This window comes from Pseudophryne corroboree, chromosome 12, assembly GCF_028390025.1.
Source record: "Pseudophryne corroboree isolate aPseCor3 chromosome 12, aPseCor3.hap2, whole genome shotgun sequence".
Lineage (NCBI taxonomy): Eukaryota > Metazoa > Chordata > Amphibia > Anura > Myobatrachidae > Pseudophryne > Pseudophryne corroboree.
In genome coordinates this window covers 12,774,026-12,787,173 of record NC_086455.1, presented here as the reverse complement: position 1 = coordinate 12,787,173, position 13,148 = coordinate 12,774,026, and the positions used below count along the sequence as shown (strand labels likewise).

The window sequence follows — 13,148 nt, the reverse complement described above, 5'->3', positions numbered from 1 at the left end:
TATAGATCTATTGAACTGCACCCCGGATACGTATGCAGATTTTTCTAATATGAGGTCTTTGCTATGTTTAATAATTAGGTTATTTACCTTTCACCTCTGGGGGCAAGTTGTGCCCGTTTTTATCCAGCAGGATCTGCTGCACCAGCGTATCACCTAAAAATAAAAAAAAAAGAATTTACTTACCGATAATTCTATTTCTCGGAGTCCGTAGTGGATGCTGGGGTTCCTGAAAGGACCATGGGGAATAGCGGCTCCGCAGGAGACAGGGCACAAAAAGTAAAGCTTTTCCAGATCAGGTGGTGTGCACTGGCTCCTCCCCCTATGACCCTCCTCCAGACTCCAGTTAGGTACTGTGCCCGGACGAGCGTACACAATAAGGGAGGATTTTGAATCCCGGGTAAGACTCATACCAGTCACACCAATCACACCGTACAACTTGTGATCTAAACCCAGTTAACAGTATGATAACAGAGGAGCCTCTGAAAGATGGCTCCCTAAACAATAACCCGAATTAGTTAACAATAACTATGTACAAGTATTGCAGATAATCCGCACTTGGGATGGGCGCCCAGCATCCACTACGGACTCCGAGAAATAGAATTATCGGTAAGTAAATTCTTATTTTCTCTATCGTCCTAGTGGATGCTGGGGTTCCTGAAAGGACCATGGGGATTATACCAAAGCTCCCAAACGGGCGGGAGAGTGCGGATGACTCTGCAGCACCGAATGAGAGAACTCCAGGTCCTCTTTTGCCAGGGTATCAAATTTGTAGAATTTTACAAACGTGTTCTCCCCTGACCACGTAGCTGCTCGGCAGAGTTGTAAAGCCGAGACCCCTCGGGCAGCCGCCCAAGATGAGCCCACCTTCCTTGTGGAATGGGCCTTAACAGATTTAGGCTGTGGCAGGCCTGCCACAGAATGTGCAAGTTGAATTGTGTTACAAATCCAACGAGCAATCGACTGCTTAGAAGCAGGCGCACCCAACTTGTTGGGTGCATACAGTATAAACAGCGAGTCAGATTTTCTGACTCCAGCCGTCCTTGAAATGTATATTTTTAAAGCTCTGACAACGTCCAACAACTTGGAGTCCTCCAAGTCGCTTGTAGCCGCAGGCACTACAATAGGCTGGTTCAGGTGAAACGCTGATACCACCTTAGGGAGAAAATGCGGACGCGTCCGCAGCTCTGCCCTATCCGAATGGAAAATTAAATAAGGGCTTTTATAAGATAAAGCCGCCAGTTCAGATACTCTCCTGGCGGAAGCCAGGGCCAGTAACATAGTCACTTTCCATGTGAGATATTTCAAATCCACATTTTTTAGTGGTTCAAACCAATGGGATTTGAGGAAATCTAAAACTACATTTAGATCCCACGGTGCCACCGGAGGCACCACAGGAGGCTGTATATGCAGTACTCCTTTGACAAAAGTCTGGACCTCAGGGACTGAGGCCAATTCTTTTTGGAAGAATATTGACAGGGCCGAAATTTGAACCTTAATAGATCCCAATTTGAGACCCATAGACAATCCTGATTGCAGGAAATGTAGGAAACGACCCAGTTGAAATTCCTCCGTCGGAGCACTCCGATCCTCGCACCACGCAACATATTTCCGCCAAATGCGGTGATAATGCTTCGCGGTGACTTCCTTTCTTGCCTTAATCAAGGTAGGAATGACTTCTTCTGGAATGCCTTTTCCTTTTAGGATCTGGCGTTCAACCGCCATGCCGTCAAACGCAGCCGCGGTAAGTCTTGAAAGAGGCAGGGACCCTGTTGAAGCAGGTCCCTTCTCAGAGGTAGAGGCCACGGATCGTCCGTGACCATCTCTTGAAGTTCCGGGTACCAAGACCTTCTTGGCCAATCCGGAGCCACTAGTATCGTTCTTACTCCGCTTTGCCGTATGATTCTCAATACCTTTGGTATGAGAGGCAGAGGAGGAAACACATACACCGACTGGTACACCCAAGGTGTTACCAGCGCGTCCACAGCTATTGCCTGCGGATCTCTTGACCTGGCGCAATACCTGTCCAGTTTTTTGTTGAGGCGAGACGCCATCATGTCCACCATTGGTCTTTCCCAACGGTTTATTAGCATGTGGAAAACTTCTGGATGAAGTCCCCACTCTCCCGGGTGAAGATCGTGTCTGCTGAGGAAGTCTGCTTCCCAGTTGTCCACGCCCGGGATGAACACTGCTGACAGTGCTATCACGTGATTCTCCGCCCAGCGAAGGATCCTGGCAGCTTCTGCCATTGCACTCCTGCTTCTTGTGCCGCCCTGTCTGTTTACATGGGCGACTGCCGTGATGTTGTCCGACTGGATCAACACCGGTCTTCCTTGAAGCAGAGGTTCCGCCTGGCTTAGAGCATTGTAGATTGCTCTTAGTTCCAGAATGTTTATGTGAAGAGACTTTTCCAGGCTCGACCACACTCCCTGGAAGTTTCTTCCTTGTGTGACTGCTCCCCAGCCTCTCAGGCTGGCGTCCGTGGTCACCAGGATCCAATCCTGTATGCCGAATCTGCGGCCCTCCAATAGATGAGCCCTCTGCAACCACCACAGAAGAGATACCCTTGTCCTTGGAGACAGGGTTATCCGCAGGTGCATCTGAAGATGCGACCCTGACCATTTGTCCAACAGATCCCTTTGGAAAATTCTTGCATGGAATCTGCCGAATGGAATTGTTTCGTAAGAAGCCACCATTCTTCCCAGGACTCTTGTGTCCAGAATCATCCCTAGGAACAGCAGACGAGTTGTCGGCATTAATTTGGATTTTGGAATATTCAGAATCCATCCGTGCTGCTTTAGCACCTCTTGAGATAGTGCTAATCCCATCTCTAGCTGTCCTCTGGACCTTGCCCTTATTAGGAGATCGTCCAAGTATGGGATAATTAATACGCCTTTTCTTCGAAGAAGAATCATCATCTCGGCCATTACCTTTGTAAAGACCCGAGGTGCCGTGGACAAACCAAACGGCAGCGTCTGAAACTGATAGTGACAGTTTTGTACAACGAACCTGAGGTACCCCTGGTGTGAGGGGTAAATTGGAACGTGGAGATTCGCATCCTTGATGTCCAAGGATACCATAAAGTCCCCTTCTTCCAGGTTCGCTATCACTGCTCTGAGTGACTCCATCTTGAACTTGAACTTCTTTATGTACAGGTTCAAGGACTTCAGATTTAGAATAGGCCTTACCGAGCCATCCGGCTTCGGTACCACAAATAGAGTGGAATAATACCCCTTCCCTTGTTGTAGAAGAGGTACCTTGACTATCACCTGCTGAGAGTACAGCTTGTGAATGGCTTCCAAAACCGTCTCCCTTTCGGAGGGGGACATTGGTAAAGCAGACTTCAGGAAACGGCGAGGTGGATCTGTCTCTAATTCCAACCTGTACCCCTGAGATATTATCTGCAGGATCCAGGGATCTACCTGCGAGTGAGCCCACTGCGCGCTGTAATTTTTGAGACGACCGCCCACCGTCCCCGAGTCCGCTTGAGAAGCCCCAGCGTCATGCTGAGGCTTTTGTAGAAGCCGGGGAGGGCTTCTGTTCCTGGGAAGGAGCTGCCTGCTGCTGTCTCTTCCCTCGACCTCTGCCTCGTGGCAGATATGAATAGCCCTTTGCTCTCTTATTTTTAAAGGAACGAAAGGGCTGCGGTTGAAAAGTCGGTGCCTTTTTCTGTTGGGGAGTGACTTGAGGTAGAAAGGTGGATTTCCCGGCTGTAGCCGTGGCCACCAAATCTGATAGACCGACTCCAAATAACTCCTCCCCTTTATACGGCAAAACTTCCATATGCCGTTTTGAATCCGCATCGCCTGTCCACTGTCGCGTCCATAAAGCTCTTCTGGCCGAAATGGACATAGCACTTACCCGTGATGCCAGTGTGCAGATATCCCTCTGTGCATCACGCATATAAAGAAATGCATCCTTTATTTGTTCTAACGACAGTAAAATATTGTCCCTGTCCAGGGTATCAATATTTTCAATCAGGGACTCTGACCAAACTACCCCAGCACTGCACATCCAGGCAGTCGCTATAGCTGGTCGTAGTATAACACCTGCATGTGTGTATATACTTTTTTGGATATTTTCCATCCTCCTATCTGATGGATCTTTAAGTGCGGCCGTCTCAGGAGAGGGTAACGCCACTTGTTTAGATAAGCGTGTTAGCGCCTTGTCCACCCTAGGAGGTGTTTCCCAGCGCTCCCTAACCTCTGGCGGGAAAGGGTATAATGCCAATAATTTCTTTGAAATTATCAGCTTTTTATCAGGGGCAACCCACGCTTCATCACACACGTCATTTAATTCTTCTGATTCAGGAAAAACTATAGGTAGTTTTTTCACACCCCACATAATACCCTGTTTAGTGGTACCTGTAGTATCAGCTAAATGTAACGCCTCCTTCATTGCCAAAATCATATAACGTGTGGCCCTACTGGAAAATACGGTTGATTCGTCACCGTCACCACTGGAATCAGTGCCTGTGTCTGGGTCTGTGTCGACCGACTGAGGCAAAGGGCGTTTCACAGCCCCTGACGGTGTTTGAGGCGCCTGGACAGGCACTAATTGATTGTCCGGCCGCCTCCTGTCGTCAAACGACTGCTTAAGCGAGTTGACGCTATCCCGTAATTCCACAAATAAAGGCATCCATTCTGGTGTCGACCCCCTAGGAGGTGACATCCCCATATTTGGCAATTGCTCCGCCTCCACACCAATATCGTCCTCATACATGTCGACACACACGTACCGACACACAGCAGACACACAGGGAATGCTCTACACGAAGACAGGACCCACTAGCCCTTTGGGGAGACAGAGGGAGAGTCTGCCAGCACACACCAAAAAAGCGCTATATATGACAGGGATAGCCTTATAATAAGTGCTCCCTTATAGCTGCTTTATATATATCAAAATATTGCCATTAAATTTGCCCCCCCTCTCTGTTTTACCCTGTTTCTGTAGTGCAGTGCAGGGGAGAGACCTGGGAGCCGTCCTGACCAGCGGAGCTGTGAGAGGAAATGGCGCCGTGTGCTGAGGAGATAGGCCCCGCCCCTTTTCCGGCGGGCTCGTCTCCCGCTATTTTGTGAATCCAGGCAGGGGTTAAATATCTCCATATAGCCTCTGGGGGCTATATGTGAGGTATTTTTAGCCTTTTAATAGGTTTTCATTTGCCTCCCAGGGCGCCCCCCCCCCAGCGCCCTGCACCCTCAGTGACTGCGTGTGAAGTGTGCTGAGAGGAAAATGGCGCACAGCTGCAGTGCTGTGCGCTACCTTTAGAAGACTGCAGGAGTCTTCAGCCGCCGATTCTGGACCTCTTCTTACTTCAGCATCTGCAAGGGGGCCGGCGGCGCGGCTCCGGTGACCATCCAGGCTGTACCTGTGATCGTCCCTCTGGAGCTGATGTCCAGTAGCCAAGAAGCCAATCCATCCTGCACGCAGGTGAGTTCACTTCTTCTCCCCTCTGTCCCTCGTTGCAGTGATCCTGTTGCCAGCAGGAATCACTGTAAAATAAAAAACCTAAGCTAAACTTTCTCTAAGCAGCTCTTTATGAGAGCCACCTAGAATTGCACCCTTCTCGGCCGGGCACAAAAATCTAACTGGAGTCTGGAGGAGGGTCATAGGGGGAGGAGCCAGTGCACACCACCTGATCTGGAAAAGCTTTACTTTTTGTGCCCTGTCTCCTGCGGAGCCGCTATTCCCCATGGTCCTTTCAGGAACCCCAGCATCCACTAGGACGATAGAGAAAAATAATTATCCTCAACAAGGCCAGAGGTGTTTTACAAACCAGTGACCAGGGCCATATTTAAGGATTTGCGCTGAGTCGTCTTGGATGGAAAGTGCTTTGTAATATTTCCTAGCAAATCTCATATACTTTCTTCAGGACATACTTGGAATTTCTTTGACATTAAAGGCTTTATTAAATTCCAATACTTAATATCGGTGGCGTGTTTTATTTAGTATCACAGTGACGCTAATGAATATGTTGCCGGCATTTCACAAGATTCACCTTACGGTGAGGTCCAACGACATCCTCCTTCTCATCTGTGTCCTCTACTCTATTGCTTGCTGTCTACCTCTGCTAGCTACAGGCAGTTAAGTATTGTGCATGGCACATCCACCAAGCATGGACTCACCAAAGCCTGGAATTCTGCGCTGCAGTCAGAAAGGCTTTTGATGGTTCCCTATTGCCGGCAATGCAGTTGGGATTATGACTTATTGTTAAATGTTTCTATAATATTATATATATATATATATATTGGTCAACCCACTGATCTGCCCCCTGCATTGGCTGTATACATACTCCCAGTCCCTTCCCGACAGGTCCTCCATACTCTTCAGCTAACACCTGTCCCATCATTTGCTGCAGGGCCTTAAGAGGGGGGCTTTTGCTGCGCATGACAAAAATTGGGCAGACCTTAGAAATTGGGTAGACCATGGTAATACAAGACACTCAAAGATATTTATGGCATAAAATATCAGTATACAGTGTGACAATAATAAAAATAAGCAAATGAGAAGGCAAGGCAGGCCCACTAGTGGAGTAGTACAGAGAGGAAATGTACATATAGGCAAGAGGTGGTGGACTGCAGGAGTTTAAATATCAGGTTCAGAGGCAGGGCATTTATTCAGGTCAAACTCAGGAGAGGAACAGTTTGCTTCCATAGACTTAGGGGGAGAACCGCCACCCTCGGTTATGAACAGGTGCTAGAGAAACTATTTCACAAAGGTAGAGGAGGCGGCCTTAGGGTGTAGAACCTTTCGGGTCTCCATCTCATAGTGAAATTGGTGATTACTTCATCAAAAGGGGGGCAGAGGAGGAGGACTTTCAAAGCTGTGCAATGGTGGCTTTGGCCAATATGAGAATATGGCTGAGGATGTAGTGATCAGACTTGGGGACTAATAGGGGGTACCAATGCAGAAGGGCTAGGGCAAGCTCAGAAGTGAGGGTAATTCCCAACACATCTTTATGAGTTTAAATGCCTCCATCCAGAAAGGGCACAACACAGGACAATCCCAAAAAATTGCATAATTGCATCCTAAATGTGGCAGAGTTACCAGCAGAGTTTAGAACATGTGGGCCATAGCCTATGGAGTTTAGTAGGGGTCAGGTAAAGTATATGCAAGAGCTTAATGTGCACTTCAATAGGGAAAAGGAGGAAAGGTGGATGGATTCCCACTGTTTAAGGGTAAAAGTACGTTGGATTCATTGGACACATTTCCCAATGTAATTGAATAGGGGATTTAAGATGATGAGATGAGGTGATACCAGTAGGATATGGCTTCATGAGAAACAGTAGAAGACAATCTGAAAAACTGAGGTGGGGTTGTGTGAAAAACAGTAGGCGTAGTATTAGCCGTAACCTGAATTTAACACAAATATGGGAAATGGAAAATGGAGGACAAGGAGTAAAAGTCCACTAAAGTTGTAATGCCCAGACAAAGCCAATAAGAGACATGGAGGTGTGGGAGCATCATATCAAGGGCTTTAAAAGACACACTTCAGGTAGGGAGCTCAGAAACAAAATGTAGGAAAGCCAGAAGTGAAGGCACTCTCCGGGTCATTCCATGGCTTGAAGTGGGGGGGGATAATAAACAAATTACTCATTTGGGAGAGCAATGCTGCCTCATGGTATCAAGCTAAATCAGAAAGAGTGAACCATACACGTGATCACAATGCAAGGAGCCCTCCGCTTCCACACATAAGAAAGCATCATTTTTTTAATAGAGACCTAGAGCTGACGAGATACAGCATAGGGAATAGCACAAAACAAGTACATTAACTTGGGTAGTAGCATCATTTTAAATGCCGCTAAACAGCCTAACCATGAGACTTTGTGGGTCATCCAGGCTGTAGCTAAAGTCAACAAATGGGTAAGTAAGGGGGTACAGTTAACATCAAAAACCTTGACAACGATTTGGTGGTGTTAAATTTACAATATGAAGCTGCTCTACAGCAATCCAAAATAGTCTGTAGAGCATAAAATAAGGTATTAAGGCCAGTCACAAATAAAAACATCATCCGCATAGAGGCATAGTTTGTAGGATGTGTCATGAACCACAAGCCCTGGGAAGTCATGGAACAAGCGGAATGTCTAAGCCAGTGGCTCAATTGCCAAAACAAACATTAAGGGGGAGCCTGGTGCCATTAGTAAGTGGAAAAGGGGAAGAAAGGAAACCATTGCTAAAGATTTTTGCTGTGGAGCCTTCATAAAGGGCCGATATGGAATTCAGGATATCTCCTTGGTACATGTTGTTGTTTTATCTTGTTTTACTTCTTTTGTCACTTTTTTATACATTCATTTTTATTTACCCACAAGACACCATTAGGGTTATCGAAGATCCCTTAAGTCTCCTAGCACCATCCGTGGGAGAGGCCATTTAGCTATTCCAGACTAGGAACCAGGACTGCAGACCTGGAGGAAGTAGCTAGAGGTGTTACATGATAAAGGTCATGGGGATGTCCTGCGGGGTGTGGGAAAGCGCTAAAGAAGAAAAAAAGCTTATAGACAATGTGAACTTTTTATTAACAATGAATTCATATAAGTAGCATAAGTGATGCAGATAAGGTTATTCATGATCTATGACCAGCATGACATTGATTTCCTTACCGGTTGCATAGTTTAGTTTTATGGCATAACCTTTGTCTCTTTCCCCAAAGTCTTTATAAAGTCTCTTATCGGATTCTAGGTGGCCCTAAATGTTTGGCAGAATTTTTCCCTGTGTAACCCCCCCCCCCCCCCCCTCAATTCAAAGCTCAGTTACTCCCAGTTTCATTGTAAATCCATCTAAATTATCCCTTAGCCCAGCGTTTCCCAAACTCCTCCATTACAGTCCAGGTTTTAAGGAGATTCATTCTTGAGCATAGGTGACTTAATTAGTATCTCAGTCAATTTGATTTAACCATGTGGACTCAAGCATGGATATTCTTAAAAGCTGGACTGTAATGGCGGAGTTTGGGAAACTCTGATTTAGACTACTTATAACAACGACATAATCTTATATATTTATTCCAAATTAGGATAATTTGTTTTTCTATTCTACCTGTATTGATTAATTCACTCAAAATCTCAATCCAATTAGGATGTGGGTGATCCCTTTGTACTGCATGAAGGCTTTCCCAAAATCCAAGAACAGCATCTCTTCCTTCCTTGAAAATGTCATGTACCAACTGTGTAGAAAATCTGGTGACGCCAAGGTCTTCTTTCATTTTTGGGTAGCTCTAGAACACAAATAATAAATGTGAACATAAAAGTACAGTATCTCATGAATATATCTAAATAAATTTCCCAGTCACCTACAAACTACAATGGTGTAATTTGTTTTCTAGAGTAATTATCATAGACACACCATGTCTGGCCAAGTCACTTTCTCCTGAGAGAACGGGTTGTGTGGGACATAGCTAAAGTCAAAGGGTTTAGATAAGGAAGAATTGTGTTGGATGGGATGAAGGCAAAGTTGATAATTTGAAGAAGGTGGAACTGTGAGGGCTTTATTCAGTTGTTTGGAGAAGGTAGGGTTGTGACGGAGGAACAGGCAAACATAACAAGACCTAATATCACCAACAGAGCAGCAGAAATGCAAACATTGCTCGAGCAAAGCTCGGTAGGACTGAGGATTTATAAAGGCAAAATACAGGTGAGGTCTCTTAGTTGAAGTTGTCAGAGATGAGGTCGCACTCCAACTTTTGTCTATATCCTAAACTGCAGAGGATCCAGAGTTTATTTAACATAATAAACTATTAATATTAATAGAATGCTACAAAGCTAACATTGCTGAAACATATACAGACTCAGTCATACACAATGGGGGTCATTCCGAGTTGTTCGCTCGTTGACAATTTTCGCAACGGAGTGATTAAGGCAAAAATGCACAAAACTTAGTAGATTTACTCACGGCCGAACAAAGGCCCTCATTCCGAGTTGTTCGCTCGGTATTTTTCATCGCATCGCAGTGAAAATCCGCTTAGTGCGCATGCGCAATGTTCGCACTGCGACTGCGCCAAGTAACTTTACTATGAAGAAAGTATTTTTACTCACGGCTTTTTCTTCGCTCCGGCGATCGTAATGTGATTGACAGGAAATGGGTGTTACTGGGCGGAAACACGGCGTTTCAGGGGCGTGTGGCTGAAAACGCTACCGTTTCCGGAAAAAACGCAGGAGTGGCCGGGGAAACGGTGGGAGTGCCTGGGCGAACGCTGGGTGTGTTTGTGACGTCAACCAGGAACGACAAGCACTGAAATGATCGCACAGGCAGAGTAAGTCTGGAGCTACTCTGAAACTGCTAAGTAGTTAGTAATCGCAATATTGCGAATACATCGGTCGCAATTTTAAGAAGCTAAGATTCACTCCCAGTAGGCGGCGGCTTACCGTGTGTAACTCTGCTAAAATCGCCTTGCGACCGATCAACTCGGAATGAGGGCCAAAGATTTTTCATCGTTGAAATGATCAGGGTGTGATTGACAGGAAGTGGGTGTTTCTGGGCAGAAACTGACCGTTTTCTGGGAGTGTGCGGAAAAACGCAGGCGTGCCAGGATAAAACGCGCGAGTGTCTGGAGAAACGGGGGAGTGGCTGGCCGAACGCAGGGCGTGTTTGTGACATCAAACCAGGAACGAAATGGGCTGAGCTGATCGCAGTGTAGGACTTAGTCTCGAGCTACTCAGAAACTGCTAAGAATTCTCTATTCGCAATTCTGCTAATCTTTCGTTGGCAATTCTGCTAAGCTAAAATATACTCCCAGAGGGCGGCGGCCTAGCGTGTGCAATGCTGCTAAAAGCAGCTAGCGAGCGAACAATTCGGAATGAGGGACAATATACAAGTTTCATATCAAATTAATCAGCAGTCTCCTTGTGCATCCTAGTTGCATTGCTTTTCATTGCTACTAAGATGCCACACTAGCTGAGTTGCACGGGACCTGGCGGCTCACTCACGCCAGGCATCTTGTGCTGCGTGGCATATTGAGCTAGATGTATGAGGAGGACACATTTGTATATATTCAGTAGGACTTGTAGTTCCACTAGCGGCGGTGACACAATGGTAAGCATGTGCAGAAGGCACATTGGGTCAGAGATGTGTTCACTGCGCATGCATGACCTCCAAACCATTGCACCTTCTGCACTGGTGCAGCTTACAGTGCATTCTTCTTTTTCCATCCTCCATTAAGATAGGACATGCCCACAATACTATGAGAATGGGACCAAGAGGACTGCACAAGCCCTCTCAACCAACATGAATATCTTGACTTGATGGAGTTTTCATAGCCACTCATGATGCCAGAAGATTGAAGAGGGTTGAACACACATTGGACAGGACTTCTTGATGTATTGCCACTATTGCTCTTATTCTTAGGTTTTCTACACATGGTACAGTGTCTATACATTTGGCCAAACATGTTTGTAGTGCCCAACAAAATTGCTGTTGCTTAGCCAGCATCACTATTAATGGGTACTTACCTCTAGATTAAGTGGAGTCCGTGACTTTAGTTCCCTCAGGAGGCTGTGAGTGTCCAAACATTCCACAACGTAGATTAGGTCATTCCAGAAATACTTGTAAACCCTCCTCAGCTCATACATTTCATACTCAACCAACTGCTGGTGGAAATTTTGAAATTCATTGTGGTCGTTAGGATAAGAATTGCCTGCAGGTACCGGAGGCTCGGAGCAAGTATCTGGAAAAAAAAACAGATTTTATTTTCAAGGTGTTTTTTTGTAATCTGGAAAGGTTTATATTAGCTGGTATCAGATTGTACACTGAGCAAGTTTATGCGGGGAGATAGGGAATGGCGCTATGTTTTGCAGTGGAAAGGATGCTGTATTGTTCCATATAGGCTGCGCTCACACAGTGTAGTGTGGTGTAGGCTTGTCTCCAGCAAACGTCCTCCAACTTGCATTCTGTCAATAGGTACAAATTCATTTATAAAGGGGATAAACTCATTCCGTCCTTCACTGCACTGCGACTCTCAGGAAAAATGTTGTGCCTGCCTTCACCTGCAGGAGGAGTGGCCTCAATTTTATTATACTCCCTAGCATATGAAATTTAGCAGTTTACCTACAATAGATGAGCAGTTCAGATTACCTGGAATCTGAGCCGCTCCAAACTTTCGGGATCTGAGTCTTCCTGAGCCACGGCTTGGATATTCCCACCAGACTTGGATTCCAGATTGAGGCAAAACATTATAGAAACATAGAATGTGACGGCAGATAAGAACCACTCGGCCCATCTAGTCTGCCCCTTTTTTCATCCTCTAGGCAATCTCAGCCCTTTTTTAACCTTATTTATTTGTAAGGACATTCATATGCCTATCCCATGCGTGTTTAAATTGCTCTACCGTCTTAGCTTCTACCACCACTGCTGGGAGGCTATTCCACTTATCCACTACCCTTTCTGTGAAGTAATTGTTCCTTACATTTCCCCTAAACCTTTCTCCCTCCATTTTCAGTGTATGTCCTTGAGTTCTAATACTTCTCTTCCTTTGAAGAATGTTTGCCTCCTGGACTTTGTTAAAACCCTTGGTGTATGTGAAAGTTTCTATCATGTCTCCCCTTTCCCTTCTCTCCTCCAAACTGAAGGGGTAATTCAGAGTTGATCGCAGCAGCAAATTTGTTAGCATTTGGGAAAAACCATGTGCACGCACTGCAGGTGGGAGAGGTATAACGTTTGCAGAGAGAGTTAGATTTGGGTGGGTTATATTTAGAGATGTGCAGTGGCATTTTTCGGGTTTTGTGTTTTGGTTTTGGTTCCGCGGTCGTGTTTTGGATTCGGACGCATTTTGGCAAAACCTCCCTTAAGAATTTTTGTCGGATTCGGGTGCGTTTTGGATTCAGGGTTTTTTTTAAACCCTCAAAAACAGCTTAAATCATAGAATTTGGGGGTAATTTTGATCCTATAGTATTATTAACCTCAATAACCAGAATTTCCACTCATTTACAGTCTATTCTGAACACCTCACAATATTGTTTTTAGGCCAAAAGGTTGCACCGAGGTCACTGGATGACTAAGCTAAGCGACCCAAGTGGTCAGCACAAACACCTGGCCCATCTAGGCATGGCACTGCAGTGGCAGACAGGAGGGCAGATATAAAAAAAAAAGGCCCCTAACAGCACATGATGCAAAGACGAAAAAAAGGTGCACTGAGGTTGCTCTAGGCCTAAGCTAAGCGACAC

General features: G+C 45.8%; 1 protein-coding gene across 1 annotated transcript in view; it reads right to left on the bottom strand.

Annotated features, from left to right (window-relative positions):
- The window catches only part of LOC134980794 (uncharacterized), a 377,631-nt gene extending 365,056 nt beyond the window's left edge, over positions 1 to 12,575 (bottom strand). Inside the window, exons 1-4 of the mRNA XM_063947760.1 lie at positions 12,061 to 12,575; positions 11,439 to 11,653; positions 9,031 to 9,208; positions 88 to 153 (exon numbers count right to left, since the gene is read on the bottom strand). Coding sequence (XP_063803830.1) covers positions 88 to 153; positions 9,031 to 9,208; positions 11,439 to 11,653; positions 12,061 to 12,205 — 604 coding nt within the window. The 5' untranslated portion in view covers positions 12,206 to 12,575. The remainder of the gene's footprint in view (positions 1 to 87; positions 154 to 9,030; positions 9,209 to 11,438; positions 11,654 to 12,060) is intronic.
- Positions 12,576 to 13,148: the final 573 nt, after the last annotated feature.